The sequence below is a fragment of the Etheostoma spectabile genome, unplaced genomic scaffold, assembly GCF_008692095.1.
Source record: "Etheostoma spectabile isolate EspeVRDwgs_2016 unplaced genomic scaffold, UIUC_Espe_1.0 scaffold00018990, whole genome shotgun sequence".
In the NCBI taxonomy this organism is placed as follows: Eukaryota; Metazoa; Chordata; class Actinopteri; order Perciformes; family Percidae; genus Etheostoma; species Etheostoma spectabile.
In genome coordinates, this window is record NW_022604608.1 from 54,252 (window position 1) to 72,992 (window position 18,741).

The 18,741-nt window shown below is 41.6% G+C and overlaps 2 protein-coding genes and 1 non-coding gene across 3 annotated transcripts; all 3 read left to right on the forward strand.

Moving 5' to 3' along the window:
• Window positions 1–789: 789 nt before the first annotated feature.
• Window positions 790–861, forward strand: trnae-uuc (transfer RNA glutamic acid (anticodon UUC)). The gene has a single exon. It is a non-coding gene; the product is annotated as a tRNA-Glu (tRNA).
• A 2,378-nt stretch (window positions 862–3,239) lies between these two features.
• LOC116683437 (zinc-binding protein A33-like) lies at window positions 3,240–4,868 on the forward strand. Its single transcript, XM_032509881.1, is given in 2 exon segments — window positions 3,240–3,557; window positions 3,560–4,868. Coding segments are annotated over 2 exon segments (1,425 nt in total). The 5' UTR covers window positions 3,240–3,373; the 3' UTR covers window positions 4,801–4,868.
• A 9,543-nt stretch (window positions 4,869–14,411) lies between these two features.
• Window positions 14,412–16,577, forward strand: LOC116683436 (uncharacterized). The gene is made up of 4 exons (XM_032509880.1): window positions 14,412–14,639; window positions 15,181–15,333; window positions 15,567–15,656; window positions 16,251–16,577. The coding sequence occupies exons 1-4, from the start codon at window positions 14,412–14,414 to the stop codon at window positions 16,557–16,559; spliced, it is 780 nt and encodes a 259-aa protein (XP_032365771.1). The 3' UTR covers window positions 16,560–16,577.
• The last annotated feature ends 2,164 nt before the right edge of the window (window positions 16,578–18,741 follow it).

Genomic DNA, 18,741 nt, shown 5'->3' on the forward strand with positions numbered 1-18,741 from the left:
TTTTCACTTCATATTCTTTGCCTGCATTTTCTATTCCCTGTTTGTATTTCTGTGACTGCATGTGGTTTTAATCTGTTGGAGTTTCTTCAGACTAAAGCAAAGACACTGATGATGTCATCCAAAAGAAACATAAAGGACAGCAACCTGTTTCCAGAGGACACTAAAGAATGACGGAGCAGCAGGAAACAGAGCAGCTCAAATAGCAAACAGCTGATTTATTCATCTGACTCGTAGGATAATCTGACTCGCCAATGATTGACTCGTTTTAAATGTCTGGGAATGTGGAACAGCTCCATGCTGACTACCTGAAATAAAACAAGGCCACATGCTGATTTTGGGGACTTGATTTGATGGATTTATTCTTCCTGTTGTGTCTCTGTTTAAACTCCTAATTCTTTATTTAGATCCTTTAGTTTCCAACCAGACCAGAGTGGTGATTGTAGGAACAGTTGAAAGATGAACCAAGACAGCTTTTCATATATATATTTCTTTTTCTATTGACTATAGTTGTGTTTGTTATTAACGAAATCAACCCTTCAACATTTCTATTCATTATAAATTTCCGACGTTAATTTTTTTACCGCCAGTTCAAAATGGAGCTGAACCGGAGGAGGATTCCTCCCTAACGGCCGCTCTGCTCTGCTCCGTGCCCCGCTGTCCGGTAATAGTTAAAGCAGATAAAAAACCTAAAGAACACTTAAAGATTCTTAATTCACGTTCAAGAGAAGGCCTGTTTCCAGCCAGACTATGAATTGATTCATGAAATCCCTGTTATTAATATATAGTCAGTCCCATATAGTCTAGTGGTTAGGATTCCTGGTTTTCACCCAGGTGGCCCGGGTTCAACTCCCGGTATGGGAATCGGTATTTAGCCGGTGCAGGTCTGCAGCAAGATATATGGAGACATCGGCAGCTCATACTGTCTTTATCAACTAAATCCCTTGTCAGTCATTTCTAACTTTACCCCCCAGTACAAACTCTACAAGGCAAATGTACATCTATAAAGAGCCAAATGATTTATTTATGCTTCCTTCAGCAGACAAGCTTTAGGGAGATGCTCTTCATTTTTCAGCAGGACTGGCACCTGCCCACAACGGCCAAAAGTACCAAAACCTGGTTCAATGACCATGGGATTACTGTGCTTGATTGCCCGCAACTCTCTGACCTGAACCCCTTAGAGAATCTATGGGGCATTGCCAAGAGAAAGATGAAAGACATGAGACCGAACAATGCAGAAGAACTGAAGGCCGCTATTGTAGCATCCTGGTCTTCCATAACACCTCAGCAGGGCCACAGGCTGATAGCATCCATGCCACGCCGCATTCAAGCAAAAGGGCCCAAACAAAGTACTGAGTACATATGCATGATTATACTTTTCAGAGGGTTGACATCTGTATTTAAAATCCTTTTTATTGATTTCATGTAATTTGCTAATTTTCAGAGATAATGAATTTGGGGTTTTCATAAGCTGTACGCCATAATCATCAAAATGATATCCAGTAAAGGCTGAAATATCTCACTTTGCATGTAATGAGTCTATATAATAATTAGTTTCACTCTTTTAAGTTGAATTACTGAAATGAATGAAGTTTTGCATCATATGCTAATTTTTTGAGTTTCACCTGTATATACAGTACACACACCACACACAACAGCCCACAGGTCATACATATACAGTATATACACACACACACACACACACAACAGCCCACAGATCATACATATATACAGTATATACACACACACACACACACACACACACACACACACAACAGCCCACAGGTCATACATATATACAGTATATACACACACACACACACAACAGCCCACAGGTCATACATATATACAGTATAGACACACACACACACACCACACAACCCAACAGCCCACAGGTCATACATATATACAGTATATACACACACACACACACACCACACACACACACACAACAGCCACAGGTCACACATATATACAGTATATACACACCACACACACACACACACAGCCCACAGGTCATACATATATACAGTATATCTCCACACACAGTTCTACATATATAGGAGGAAGTATTCAGATTATTGCAGTAAAAGTACTAATACTACACTGTATAATACTCTGTTACAGTCCTGCAGAGAAATTTTAGTTAGAGACTATTCTATATCCTAGAATGCATCTGTGGCGCGCCAGACATGCAACAACAAACAACAGACACACACTACACACACCGCACGCACACACCCGCACACACACACTGCATACACAGAGACACAAGAGAAACACGGAAGGGACACAGGAGAGACACAGGAGAGACACAGGAGGGACACGGGAGGGACACGGGAGAGACACGGGAGAGACACAGGAGGGACAACGGAGAGACACAGGAGGGACACAGGAGAGACACAGGAGAGACACAGGAGGGACACAGGAGAGACACGGGAGAGACCACAGGAGGGACAACGGAGAGACACAGGAGGGACACAGGAGAGACACAGGAGGGACACAGGAGGACACGGGAGAGACACAGGAGGGACAACGGAGAGACACAGGAGGGACACAGGAGAGACACAGGAGAGACACAGGAGGGACACAGGAGGGACACAGGAGAGACACTGGAGAGACACGGGAGAGACACAGGACACTCAGCAGCTCAACGCTTCCAGATCAGCTGACTTCAGTGTGAGAGAGGTTTTGTACCTTGGAGGCAGAGGCCACCAACTTCCTGTCAGCGCTGATTGACACATCTGTCACCCAATCACTGTGGCCCTGGGACACAGGAAGACAAACACATTAAAGATGCCTTTATTTCAGCTGTGTGTGTGTGTGTGTGTGTGTGTGTGTGTGTGTGTGTGTGTGTGTGTGTGCGTGCATGCGTGCGTCTGTGTGTGTGAGTATGTACAGTATGTGTGTATGTACAGTATGTGAGTTATTAACACCACACACACGGACACACACACACACACACACACATATGGACACACTCACACGCACACACACATGGACACACACACACACACACACATGGACGCATGCACATACGCACGCACGCACACACACACACGGACACACACACACACAGACAGACACACACATGGACACACATACACACACACGGAAAGAGAGAGCAGTTGGTTGAACACTGCCATGCAACATGTTGCTGACAAATAAAAATGTTGTTGAACTGGTTTAGTGTGAGTCGGCCTGTTGAAGTGTTCACCTGGGGACAGGTGAGAGGAAACAAAAGTAGATTTAGACATTTAGACGGAGCTGAGACGCCATTACAGGGTGTGAGATCTCTGCTGGGACACACTCCACAGTCAAGAGAAGGGACAGGAACTCGGTGAGTCTTGTTGTTGAGAGACATTTAGACACAAAGATGGCTGAGAAAACTGCTCTTGTTGAAAGTTTCCTGAGCTGCCATGTGTGTTCAGAGACTTTCAGTGATCCTGTGTCTCTGAGCTGCAACCACAGCTTCTGTTCCAGCTGCCTGCTCGCATTCTGGGGACAGGCTGGCAACAAGAACTGTCCCATTTGTAAAAGAAAATCCTCTAAAGATCATCCTTGGTGAACTTTGGACTCAAGGAACTGGCTGACAAGTTTGCTGGGAGACAGAAATCTGGATCCTCTGAGACAGAAGAAGGACAGAAGAAGGTGGAGGTGGTGTGTGGTCTCCACCAAGAAGAGCCTAAGCTGTTCTGTCAGGATGAAGAGAGAGCTGTGTGTCCCGTCTGTGAGTTCTCTCTCCACCACGGTCACACGGTGGTTCCTGTAGAACAAGCAGCCAGAGACCTGAAGGAGCAGCTGAGATCTGACCTACAGTCTCTGCAGGACAAGAGGGACAGACACAGACGGGTGGAGGAGACATACCATGAAATAAGTCAACTCTCCAAGAAGCAGCTGCTGTCCACAGAGACGCAGATCAGAGCCCAGTTCAACAAGCTGCACCAGTTCCTGAAAGAGGAAGAGGAGTCCAGACTGGCAGCTCTGAGGGAGGAGGAGCAGCAGAGGGGGGAGGCTGTCTCCAGAGAGATGAAGAGGATTCAGGAGCAGATGTCCTCTCTGTCAGACAGCATCTCTGCTGTGGAAGCAGACCTGCAGAAAGCCAGCGTGCCGTTCCTCAGCAGTTATAAAGAGTCTCGGACCAGAGCCAGAGTCCAGAGCTCGCTGGCAGACCCACAGCTGATCTCAGGAGCACTGACAGATGTGGCCAAACATCTGGGCAACCTGGCCTTCAGAGTCTGGGAGAAGATGAGGGACAAGGTCCACTTCTGTCCCGTCATTCTGGACCCAAACACTGCAGACCGCTGTCTCTATCTGTCTGATGATCTGACCGGTGTGAGACATGGAGACACAAACCAGAAGCTTCCAGACAATCCAGAGAGACACAGCATGTATGCAGATGTCCTGGGCTCTGAGGGTTTCAGCTCAGGGACACACAGCTGGGACGTGGAGGTGGGACATCATCCTCACTGGGTTGTGGGTTTAGCCAAAGAGTCAGCTGACAGGAAGGGAGAAAGATATGCTTCACCAGAATATGGAATCTGGTGTTTAGCGTATGACAGTGGAAAATACACTAATGGATGTGGTAAGAGCATCACAGTGAAGAAGAGTCTCCAGAGGATCAGAGTCCAGCTGGACTATGAGGGGGGGGACGTGTCCTTCTACAACTCTGAAGACAACACTCACATCTGCACTCACAGAGACACTTTCACTGAGAAACTCTTCCCTTATTTCAGTATCGGAGACGCTGGTGATGCTAAAACTGTAGAAATCAAAATCTGTCCTGCTGAGATTTCTCTGTGAGGTTCAGAGAACTCAGAGAAGGGGGAGAGAGGTGAGGAGAGAGAAAGAGGAGAGAGGAGAGAAGGAGGAGAGTGTGTGTGTGTAAGTGTGTGCGTGGTTCCTTTATTGTAACCTCTATTTTTCTGGCTTTACTAGGAGATATTTTACTATATATATACATATATATATATATGACAGTCATGTTGAGCGTTCGGTGTGACTGCAGGTGTAACTGCTGATGTTGATTTGCATAATTGTAATTATATAAGTGATTATTGGTGTTTGATGTTATTGATGAGGATAAATGTTTGAATGAAATGTGACTTTATGTCAGATTGTTGTGTCTTATGCAGGAAACTGTGTTCAGTTCATTTTAAAAAGTGCCATTTTGAAATGCAAAATGTGTGTAGAGCAGAAAATGTGTTTACACTTTTGGAGACTGAGAGGAAGTTTGCTCTCTGTGTTTCAGTTTAAATAATTATGCTGTGCATGTAATTTTAGTGTTTTAGCAATTGGAAAAACTGTAAAGAACATGTCCTCCATGTCCACTGTAGCCAACAGCATATAAAGAGATTGCCTCCATGTCTACTGTAGCCAACAGCATATAAAGACATGTCCTCCATGTCCACTGTAGCCAACAGCATATAAAGAGCATGTCCTCCATGTCTACTGTAGCCAACAGCATATAAAGACATGTCCTCCATATCCACTGTAGTCAGCAGCATATAAAGACATGTCCTCCATGTCCACTGTAGCCAACAGCATATAAAGACATGTCCTCCATGTCCACTGTAGCCAACAGCATATAAAGACATGTCCTCCATGTCCATTGTAGGCAACAGCATATAAAGAGCATGTCCTCCATGTCCACTGTAGCCAACAACATATAAAGAGCATGTCCTCCATGTCTACTGTAGCCAACAGCATATAAGACATGTCCTCCATATCCACTGTAGTCAACAGCATATAAAGACATGTCCTCCATGTCCACTGTAGTCAACAGCATATAAAGACATGTCCTCCATGTCCACTGTAGCCACCAGCATATAAAGACATGTCCTCCATGTCCACTGTAGCCAACAGCATATAAACAGGGTGTGATCCATGTCCAGGTAGCGTTGTCATTCTCACAACTACTTTTACATTTATACTTCAAGTGTATTTCCAAGCCTGTACTTTGAAAGTTAAATCAGTACTTCTAATTTTACCAGAGTATTGTTCAACACAAGTACCTGTACTTCCACTTAAGCACGGGACGTGAGTACTTTTGCCATCTCTTGTGTAAGCCAAGTTACGTCTTCCGTTTCTGTTCCACAGTCTGCAGACCAGCGGAGTAAAGTCCAGATTCTCAGTTTAACACCAGGTCTGAGCTGATTTAAGGGACGCCGCACGTCCAAAGCCTGGACTTGTGTTGATGTTTCAACCTCAGAGACAATGGAGTCGGACAAGCCTTAACAACAACTAGGATAGTTTAGGAAGGATACGGTGTACAAATACTGTTGAGTATACTTTGAAAAATGTTCTTGGCTAATAGTAATCTGTAAAATATTTATTTTGCTCCTTGGGTGCTATCTGTGGTGTGTGTGTGTGTGTGTGTGTGTCATTGAGTATATTATGTATTTCCATTATGATACCAGTCTAGATTGTACTAACTGCTGCATGAATCTCTGTTTCAGAGTTTCGTGTTTCTTGTTAACGCTCTCTGTGATGTTATCTTTGGGGGGGGGGATGTTATGACAGTTGGGATCATTTCAGAGATTAGAGAAACACGTCACACAGGTGTAAGATGTCTTCCTCTGAAGACTAATGAACACACCTGCGTCTCTTCTGAGATGGAAAATAAGAGCCCAGCGTTCCTCTGACTCTGCCCTGGTGGGGGGGACTTCCTTGTTCCTAAAGAGTTAAGGACACGTAGACACGTAGAACCGTAGTCACCTAGACCCGAAGAAACCTAGACCCGTAGACCCGTAGACACCTAGACCCATAAACATGTAGATATGCGTCTGACGTGTGAAAGGCTGAAAGACGTTGATTCAACAAAATGTAGAAATGTAATAATAATAATGGATACTTTATTAAATGTTTGTGTGTGTGTGTGTGTGTGTCTGATGTGTGAATGTATGTGTGTGTGTCTGTGTGTGTGGTGCGTGAGTGTGTGTGTGTGCGTGTGTGTCTGTGTGTGTGTTTGTGTGTGTGTCTGTGTGTGTGTGTTTCTGTCTGTGTGAATTTATGTGTGTGTGATCTGTGTGTGTGTGTCTCTGTGTGAATGTGCGTGTGTCTGTGTGTGTGTTTCTGTGTGTGTGCGTGAGTGAGTGTGTGTTTGTGTGTGTTTCTGTGTGTGTGTGTGTGTGTCTGTGTGCGTGAGTGTGTGTGTGTGTGTGTAATGACAGGTGCTACATTAATAAAAATGACATGTGAATTTGACACATGTTGGACTATCACATGGACTCTCTGAGGGTTTCTTCGAAGTATCAGGACTACGTGATGAGATTAGAGACACAGGTGTGACTATCACATGGACTCTGGATGACAGGGACATTGTTCCTGAACAGAAATGTTCTTAATGAAAAATGTTAGTTCAGCGTCAGATGTGTAAACAGACACACACACACACACACACACACACACACACACACACACACACACACACACACACACATAAACAGCATGTCCGTCATGTCCACTGTAGTAAACAGCATATTAAGACATGTCCTCTGTGTCCACTGTAGTCAACAGCATATAAAGACTTGTCTTCCATGTCCACTGTAGCCAACAGCATATAAAGACTTGTCCTCCATGTCCACTGTAGCCAACAGCATATAAAGACACCTCCATTGGGGGGGGGGGGGGGAACTATCACATGGACTCTTTGAGGGTTTCTCTGAAGTATTAGGACTACGTGATTAGATGAGACTGAACAGGTCCATCCAGGGGTACTGGACTATCAAATGGACTCTGGATGACAGGGACGTTGTTTCTTATCAGGAAATGTTCATAATGAAAACTTTTCTGGCCGTCAGATATGTAAACACACACACACACACACACCACACACACAGACACACACACAAACACACACACACACACACACACACACAACACACACACACAGACACACATAAACAACACACACACACACACACACACACACACACACACACACACAGACACACACACAAACTCACAGAAACACACAGAGACACACACACACACAAACACAGACTCACAGAAACACACAGAGACACACACACACAACAGCATATAAAGACATGTCCTCCATGTCCACTGTAGCCAACAGCATATAAAGACATGTCCTCCATGTCCACTGTAGCCAACAGCATATAAAGAACATGTCCTCCATGTCTACTGTAGCCAACAGCATATAAAGAAATGTCCTCCATGTCCACTGTAGCCAACAGCATATAAAGACATGTCCTCCATGTCCACTGTAGCCAACAGCATATAAAGAACGTGTCCTCCATGTCTACTGTAGCCAACAGCATATAAAGAAATGTCCTCCATTTCACTGTAGCCAACAGCATATAAAGACATGTCCTCCATGTCCACTGTAGCCAACAGCATATAAAGACATGTCCTCCATGTCCACTGTAGCCAACAGCATATAAAGACATGTCCTCCATGTCCACTGTAGCCAACAGCATATAAAGACATGTCCTCCATGTCCACTGTAGTCAACAGCATATAAAGACATGTCCTCCATGTCCACTGTAGCCAACAGCATATAAAGACATGTCCTCCATGTCCACTGTAGCCAACAGCATATAAAGACATGTCCTCCATGTCCACTGTAGCCAACAGCATATAAAGACATGTCCTCCATGTCCACTGTAGCCACCAGCATATAAAGACATGTCCTCCATGTCCAGTGTAGCCACCAGCATATAAAGACATGTCCTCCATGTCCACTGTAGCCACCCGCATATAAGACATGTCTTCCATGTCCACTGTAGCCAACAGCATATAAAGAACATGTCCTCCATGTCCACTGTAACCAACAGCATATAAAGACATGTCCTCCATGTCCACTGTAACCAACAGCATATAAAGACATGTCCTCCATGTCCACTGTAGCCAACAGCATATAAACAGGGTGTGATCCATGTCCAGGTAGCGTTGTCATTCTCACAACTACTTTTACATTTATACTTCAAGTGCATTTCCAAGCCTGTACTTTGAAAGTTAAATCAGTTTTTCTACTTTTACCAAAGTATTTTTCAACAGAAATACCTGTAGTTCTACTTAAGCACGGGACGTGAGTACTTTAGCCATCTCTTGTGGAAGCCAAGCTACATCTCTTGTTTCTGTTCCACAGTCTGCAGACCAGCAGAGTAAAGTCCAGGGGCCAGTTGTTCAAATATTTAATCTGCACTGAAAAAAAGGAGACTTGCCAACTCTTGGATTTATGTAAATGTCTTGGATGCATTTAACACAACTGCCTCATGTTTTAAAGTTAAACGTAACTATAAAGTGTAGAAACTACATAATATACAGAGAGGGTACGCAAATTTGTTCCGATCATGTTGGGATGAAGTGAGTAAATAAAGAAGCGATGTAATTCTCGTGATACCACACGCGATCTCGTCTGGCGCGCTTTACATTGTTGCTAGAAGAAGGCAACTGTCACTTCAAAGGACTCGTCGTCTTGTACTCCACGCCATTATTCGTTCGGTAAGTATATGGATTTGCTAATAAAATATTGTTGTTAAAGCTCAGCCAAAAGTAGTTCAATATCTTGAGAGTCACTACGTAACGTTAAATAAGGACCGTGAGTTTATTTGCTCGCGCTATTTTCTCACCATGTTTCATTTGAATTAGCTAGCTAGTTTTTTGAGCGGGACCCGTTCATGTTCAATTTAACTTAACTTTGCGGTGCTCATTAGTCTGTTTCTGTTAGTATTGGTTTGCCAACTGACTGTTAAGTTACATTGTGTGCTAACTGCACCGTGACCGTAGCGTTAGTGAGATTTGTCCATCGAGCAGCCTTTGCTAGTGTTATCAGCGACATTAAGTTATCGCCCCCCCCCCCCCCCCCTCCCCGAAACACCGTGTAATGAGACCATGAGGAGACGGAGAGGAAATTCGAAAAAGGACACATTGACGGTTTGCTCTGTCTGAAGCAGTGGTAGTAAAAATCATGTAGTGATGGCGTACCACTAATTAACGTAGCCTACAAAATGGAAACTTTCTCTTTGTGGGACACAAAGTTTGCACAGTCAGCCCAGTGTTTGAACATGGAACATGGTTAGTCTCTGTTCTCATTAGAGAAGGCAATAATCACATTAATTATTTGATATTTTACAATGGTTTATGCAGTGTACCTAAAAAATTTTGCCAGTGAGTGTACATCTAATGTACGTTTATTGAAATACAGTTTTGTAATGCCTAAATTATTTTTTTCCTGTTTTGCAGCAGAGTGACAGATAAACTCAATATATCACCTGGAGTCAGCTGATTGATCGTGGGCTCAAGTTTTTGTGGTGAGACCAGGACATTATATTTGCTCTTATAGTTACTGTAATTATATATATATATTTTAAAATTAAAATGTGGCCTGCTCAAACCATTTTTCCAGGATCTCCAACCCTACGTTTTAATTATTTGTTTCCACATTCACAGTGAATGGTGCTAGAAGTGTTCCAGTGACAGAGTGAATGTGGCAATGCAAGACCTGCCCTTCAGTTTTTACAAGTAGGTCCCATATTCTTAAGCACTATCGAGTCAGACATAGACATTATGGGAATAACAATCGTATTCCATGTGTGCATGCAAGCTGCCCATGCACTTTTAGAACGTGGAATGCACTGTTAATTCATTTGAATAGATGTCATGTTATTAAAACTAGTTATCAGTCAGAGAAATGTACATTTAGTTGCCATTTGTGTTCTTGTAAGGATCTTGTGTCTGCGAGGGATTACTGGACTCACGTTAATTCACATTTGAAGAAAAATGAGGTTGTAACGTGTATGTTCTTGGATTGCAAATTTCAAACAAACGTCTTAGGATCTTTTAAATCCCACAAGAGCAGAAAACACAGGTCTTTTTTACTAAAAGATTTTAAACCAGGAATTGTAGTATCAGCCACCCTCGCTTCCCCAGAATCTGCTTCAAATACATCTGATGATGACATTGGTGAGGATGCTCAACCCGGTAGCAGTACTGGTGCTCTAAATGACCTCCCAGATATAATAGAGCACAGTTTGGCAGCAGCTTTGTTAAAATTAGAACATTTTTCCCATGTACCAAGCAGAGCAATCAATGATTTTTTGGTAGAACTTCAACATTTAACTGGCTGTCTATCAAAATCTCATGCTGAAGGTGTTCTAGTAGACATTTTTCAGAAGCACAAGCTCCAAGTTGACAGAGCTGTCGTAGATGAAATTATCTCCTCTCTGTGCACAGCAAATCCTTTAAATAAGGCCATCAAGAAGGATGGCCCTTTGAGTTCTGCTTATCAACGTAAGCAATATTACAAGGCAAAATTTAAAGTTGTTGAACCACTTGAATATATTTAGATGCAAAAGAGAACAAAACATTCCAGTATGTCCCCATCCTACAATCCCTGCAAGTGCTGCTGAGTAGGAAAGATATTGTGGACAAGATAGTTTGTAATCACAAAACACAAAGGGACACAGAGACTGGAAAAGAAATTTTGTACAGGTCTTATAAGGATGGTCTGCATTTTAAGGAAAATGTTTTGTTGTCAGGGGAAGAACTAAGTTTATCCATAACTTTGTATGCTGATGACTTCGAGGTCTGTAACCCTTTGGGCACCTCCCGCAAAACCCATAAACTTTGTGCTGTGTATTGGGTACTGAGTAACCTTCCCCCAGGGTCTCATTCTAGTTTGTCCTCAATTTTCCTGGCCATTTTGTGTAAAACAGACAATGTAAAGTCATTTGGTTATGACAAGGTTTTAGAGCCCCTAATACGCGACCTGAGGACTTTGGAAATTGATGGCATTTTTGTCCCACAACTGAACAAATCACTGAAGGGCACAGTGCAGACTATTGCTGCTGACAATTTAGGAGCACATGGAATAGCAGGTTTTGTGGAGAACTTTGCAGGGCCCTACTTTTGTCGTTTTTGTACAGCACCAGCTTCAGATATTCAGTTGCATGGGGTTAGGTCAGGAACTTTCAGCCTCAGAACAAAAGAAACCCATGAAACCCATGTCAGAGCAGCACTAGATAGTGGCAGTAGCTGTTTTGGAGTAAAAAGAGCCTGTCCTTTTACTGGAGCACTGTCTCATTTTCATGTTGTCAGTGGCTACCCTCCTGACATTGCGCATGATCTTTTTGAAGGCATTGTGCCTGTTGAAATAGCACAGTGCCTCACATTACTAATATCAAAGAAGTATATCACCTTGGATGTTATAAACAGTTCCATTCTGCATTTCCCATACAAGTGGACAGACAAAACCAATAAGCCTCATACTTTGCCACAAAATCTTTCAAGCAGGAAAACCATAGGGGGCAATGCCCATGAAAATTGGAACTTGTTAAGATTGCTCCCATTTCTAATTGGCCCCAAGATTCCTGAACATGAGCCAGTATGGCAGGTCTTGTTGGATCTAAAAAAGATTGTTGAGCTAGTGGTTGCCTCAGTTCACAGTGAAGAGTCTATTGCTTACCTTGAGAGCAAAATTTCAGATCATCGACAAAGGTATCAAGAGGTGTTTCCTAACACAAAATTGCTGCCCAAACACCATTACATAGAACATTACCCACAACTGATACAGCTTTTGGGGCCTCTCGTGGGACTTTGGACCATCAGGTTTGAGGCAAAGCACAGTTTCTTTAAAAAGTTATAAAACACACCAGTTGCTTTAAAAATGTGCCTCTGTCTCTGGCTGTGAAACATCAGATTATGATTGGTTATCACTTGTCATCACCAAATATTGATAAACCGTTGCTGGAAGTATCAGATGTATCTACTGTCCCATTAGATGTTTTGAAGGAAGCGCTAGCTCAAGCTTTTAAACAGAGAGATCCTGATGTATCTGAAATAAATCTAGCAAAAAACATTTGGAGCAAGGGAATAAATTACAGACCAGGTATGATAGTGGCATATGGTTCTGAGGGTGGCTTGCCTGAATTTGGGGAAATCCATCAAATATGCATTTTGCAGCAGAGACTATTTTTTGTGTTGAAACTACTGTGTGGATGGTATTGTGAGCATTATGGAGCCTTTCAGCTGACTCCATCTCCAGCACGAGAACTTGCTCTTGTCGAAATCTCCGAACTGGTTGATGAGTATCCACTGGCTGCCTATGTAGTTGGGGGTGTGCGGATGGTGACCTTGAAGAGATCAGTCTGTCTGTTCTGGTAAGGTAATGTAAAAATCATTGTGCCTACAGTTGCATACAGTCTTTAAAAGGAGGCCCAGGGTTCTCATGGAAACCAAATTCCAGCAAAAGCTAATAATTTATATATATTACACACCTCATCCTTCTTTTGTCTTCTCTCTGCTCATCTTATTTCCATTCCCTTTCTCTTCCTCTCCTACTGCTCCAATGAAACCCAATCACTAAAAAGATCTGTTTTTTTTATTTTTATCAAAAAGTTTTTTGCATTTTAAAGTAAATTAAGGAAATTGAACAAATTTATAATGGGAATGTTTTGGAAAAGTTTGAAAAATGAATGTATGGAAACCCTGGAGAGCACTCGTTTTCAATTCTGTTTTGAGCCTGTAGCCCACTTCATCACTCCTCTGGTATCCTGTGCTTTCCTCTGAATGATATGGGGATATGTTTGATTTACTCCGTGTTTAACATGATTATGGGATTGGCAACATCATGCACTCATGACTGTGATGAAAGGATTAGTAGGACTGTGTTGGGGAACACTAGAAGACAGTGTAAAAAAACAACAACATTGTCTTCTGCTGTCACGTACTAATGTGCATGGGGAAACCCTGGACACACTAACTGGTGTTGTGGGTATGTGTTTGATATTAACCCAATTTCTTCTACGCTTTTGACAAATTCATGTTGGCATGTCTGTGTTTCTTTCACAGTTAAGTTTTCAGATTATTTAAAGTATTAGTGTTTTAACAGTAAAACATGAGATTTGGTGATTAACAATACCTTGTGTTATAAAACTGATTCTAATTAAATTTTCTTATTCTTTCCTAACAGATAGTCAAGTGAAACCATGACAACTCAAGCTGTTCTCAGAGTCATCCTTGGACCAGACAGTAGTCAGAGGCTCATGTTTTCTGCTGGTCTTCCTTCAACTGTGGCTGAACTAGAGACTAACGTAAAGATTCAGTGTAAAATAATGGAACCCTTCCGACTGCAGTTCATGGACACGCTTTTTGGCAACGAGTTTGTGAACTTAACTTCAATGGAAGAAATACAAGACAAAGCGACACTTAAAGTTGTATACATATCCTGTCAACCTCAAGACCAAGGTGAACCCAGTTTCTCCTTTTCATCAACCAGTGCTCCTGATGACACCTCATCCTGTTCTGGTGACAGCACCATGATTCTTTCATCTTCAGAGTCTACGTCATCACGGGCTTCATGGCCAGATTTGTTCTGTGTTCCCCGTTTCACATACGATGCGGAAATTAAGCTTCAGAAGGCCCATGTAGCTTTCAAAGAAAACGGAATGCTGCTGATCCCTGATCCAAAGCTGAAGTCCGACATATTAGAGGGGTTGATTCAGGAGATAGTTAAGTACACAGTCTATCTCACAAGCAGTAAATTTGACGAAGTTGCAGAGGCACTCATCCTGAAGCATCCATGTTTAAAAGAAAAAGGCTCACCCTCTGGCTACGAAGGATGGAAGATGAGCCTCAAATACAAGCTGTCAAACTACCGCACACATCTCCGAAAAGTAGGATGTCCTGAAGTATGCGTGAATTCTTTGAAATATAAACCAGCTGAGAAACGTTCCCCTGCTTTTGATGTTAAGAAACCAAAGAGGGGTGAGGTGGAATACTGCCCCTCTTTTCCACTAGGAGAATGTGCCCAGTCCTTGGAGAAGATGAGGGTCGAACTCCTTTCAGATGTCAAGATGCGCAACAACAGAGAGACAATAAGGGCTAAAATGGACAGAACATTTGCATTAAGAAGACAAGAAGTAATTTGTGAAGCTCCCATGATCAGCAATGTACAAGAGAGATGGCCAGCTCTTTTTGATGCAATGGAGGTAATTTAAAAAATAATGCCCTGACTAGTTGTATAGACAATGTGTTCATGTGTAAAAGTAATGCTCGACCTCATTGGGATGTTTCAAATATTCCATAGCAGAGCCCAGATGATTAATCATGCACAGTGCACGCAATGATATGGCGGGCAGGTGTAGATTTGATGTTAGAAATGTCTTCTAAAATCTGTGGGCGGTGCCTTTATCAAACAATATTTTCATGTTTCAGATAAACGCGGAGTTTAAGCGCATCACAACCATGCCTCTACAATCAAGGTTTCTGTCGCAGCTTGACCTTCTCTCTGAAAGATTCCTGAGAGTGTTTGCAAAGCGAGCGGGGGAGCACGGCAAAAAGCTGAAAGACATAGCTGCCATGATGACAGTAAGAACCTTTAACTTTAAATTGTTTAACTATAAAATGGATGTGCATTGCATTAGGTCAGTAAAATATGTATTTGCAACCATTGCAGAGCTCAACTCCCTTTACCTGTGAGTAGTTTCCACTGAAAAGACCTAGTTGTGTTTATCATGCATTCACTGTCTCTCTCTCTCTCTCGTCTGTGCTACTGAAAATTTGAGTTCAATAATCTCTATTTTCTTTGTTTATTTCTTAAGGATGACATTGATGCCAGAAGAGAGTCCCTCATTAAAGGACTCTGCATCTATCTGAATGAGAATCCTGACTTCTTGGTGCAGGAGTACATGGTGAGTGTTTTGTGAGTAGATTGTGGCTTTGCTATTTCAAAACTGATTTGGTTAACGTTGTGATCGTACTTGGACTGTTTAGGTCCATTTGCCCTCTTTATTACCTTGGCAAAGTGATTCCAGCGATAAGATAAAAAAAATGGTCCAAATAGTCCTCTTTTTCTCCATTGTCCTCCATTATGAAAGTGAAAAAACAATTACAGCAGTGTGAAAAACACTTCAAATTTATTGAAAGAAGGTCAATTCAACCATCTTCCTACACTGCACTAACCCTCATCTGACAAGGGCAGAATTGGGACTGGGATACAGCCCTGGAGTAAATTCAGGTTCATGATAGATATCGTCCAGGAACATAAAAACAACTTCCAGAAAAAAATGAGGATGAGAATTCAATCTTTACATTAGTTTGTAAAGATTGAAGGCTCCTCTTCATTTGATCTGGGATCCTTTTTTCTCCATTAATTGACCATGAATGGCAGGGCATTGTTTGGCTGTAGTAATCTGCTATGCTGCTAACATGGATTTAAATAAACTATAGCATTACAATTGCTGCATATTTTTTAAAGCTTCAAGAAATGTTTTGTCTTCAACCAGGACATGACTGAGGCCACTGCACTGAGTGCCATCGAGAAAACAACAGTGGGAATCTATGTCACCAGAGAGACGCCAGGCAATGACTTTTCTGATGTTGGGATCATCATCGAGGGTGTGGTAGTTCTTCAAGATCTGGATAATGTGGCTCTTGCAACAGCCTTGCTGTTTGGACTTTGTTACTCTTTGAACATGAAGTATCCATCACAGCTACGCTACACTTTTGAAGTGATTCAAAAAGTGGTAATGGAGTTGGATGTGACTCAACTCTCAAGGAAAGCCCAAATCTTAAAAACAAAACTGCTCCAGTAAGGAGAGCTCACTGTTGTGCACATGAGGCCCAGTGTTTATTCCTTAACTGCCATGTTGACGGGGACAGTTCTTTTCCCCTCTAAGTTCTCAGATTGGCAGCCTTGTTCAATTTTAGTTTCTATGTGTCTTACAGGGGAAGAGATGGAGAACTGAACACAGTATAACTAGTGCCATCAGGGCCGTGTAAAACAGGATGTTTAGTTTAATTCAGTTGGAGTAAAGAATTCTAATATTCCAAGAATACAACTCAGACATGGCTCTCGTAGGATCATTTTTTTGTGTGTATGTATGTTACCTGTGGGACCAGAGATGTGTTTATATTAGATGGTTTTAGTCTACTGTGTTATTTAGAAAACTTTAACCTTCGATTATTTCAATATAATATTGTTCCAATTCATACAGCAGTATTGGATCTGATATTGACACAGTCCTTAATCTTATGTACAAGGGGAACTTATGGCCGAACTTAAGGCAGCGTAGCCATTTTGAAATATTTACCTGTTCCTTGTATAACTCCAGATTCTTTGTTAGTGTTAGAATTGTTGCTGTTGAATAAAGGTTTTGAAATGCAACTGGTAAAAATGGATAATTTTAATGATTATGAGAGTTAATAGAAAGGTATTAGACAATAAAATGAATGATTGCTGGATGCAATGTCAATGTTTTTGCATTTCAAATCAGTTCTATAGTTATATCGAAGTGTTTACAGTTACATTTGTTATTTAATTTAATCTTGACAATAGAGACCTTGAACATTGTATTGTTCTCTTTGAAGATGGTTGCCTGTAACTTTTTTTAAAAGAAAAGGTCTAATTTCCGTTCTGTGATTGAGTTGGTAAAACACTGAAAAACTGATGTTACTTGTTCACTGTTGATTTGTTTTACAGTAAAACAGTAATGTCAGTTATATTCTTTACCTACTGTCACTGCAGTGAAATTAGACATTTTATTTTGAAAGGTTACAGGCAACCATCTTCAGAGAACAATATAAACAATGTTTGAATGCCTATAAAATGGTGTAGTTGACACTAGAATATACTAATATGTAATATGAAAAAACGTGTAGTATTTAAGTGATCAAATAGTATTGGAGTATAAAGTATCCAATAGTGTTGAAATAAAGTGATAAAATTGTGAAGGATTAAAATGTTCGAAGAGCTCAAATTACTTTATTAAAACATGTTTTTATCACACTGTATCAACACAAAATACACAGGTTTATGGAACATGAATAACTTGTGTTAATTTAACCCAATTGTTTAATCTGCTGCCAAAGCAAAACATCTGTGTGCAACCAATGTCCACTATTGAATTAAGTTAATCCAACATGTTATTTTTTTCAGTGTGGATCAAAAGTATTCGGATTTGGAAATCCCATTTTTTGCTATTCAGGATCAGGTAATCTGTTTTACTTTTTTTAAAGCAACATTGGACTCGATCACCCTGATCCAGATACAAAGTTTTCAAGATTACCAAATCCGGATTACAAGTGCTCTAAATGGGACAACATATCACAATGTGGGCTACCAGCTACGTACAGAACAGGTAGAAGAGCCAAGATGGGGTCACGTGTTTATTTTGAGACAAAACACAAAAATAACTCCCACTTCCATTCATAATTTCTTTTATGACCCCTCATCTGAGCCACTACAAATAAAAACTAATATACATTAACAAATACATTGTGGAAATTTTTGAAAACGTCTTAAAGGGGTGATAGAATGGTTGTATAGAGTATATCACGCTGTTCCTTGAGGTCTTCTGATAGGGTATGTAACATTTGTTGGGCTGAAAATGTTGCTTTTGCTGTTCTTTTGGCCCTCACACCACCCTGCTAAATTGACCTGGCTTGAAACGAGAGGTGTTCTGCCTTATATGGTCTGCTCATGAATATTTAAATAAGCTGCGCGCTGATTGGTTGTTGTGCAACGAGCTTTGGTGCAGCTGACAGAGCAACAGAAGAAGAAGATGGAGACTTTAGCTGTTGAACGGTATCTGTTTGAGCCTGAATCAGAGGAAGGATCTGATGTAGAGGAGCAACTTGCCAGTAGATTGGAAATGACTCTTCAGACTGGTAGGTTTGGTCATTTAGCATTTACTTGCATTTTCAACACATAGCCCAACATTTGCCGTCCGTTGTTACACTAGTGTAATACTCACACGTCAGTGTTGTAGCCTAAGA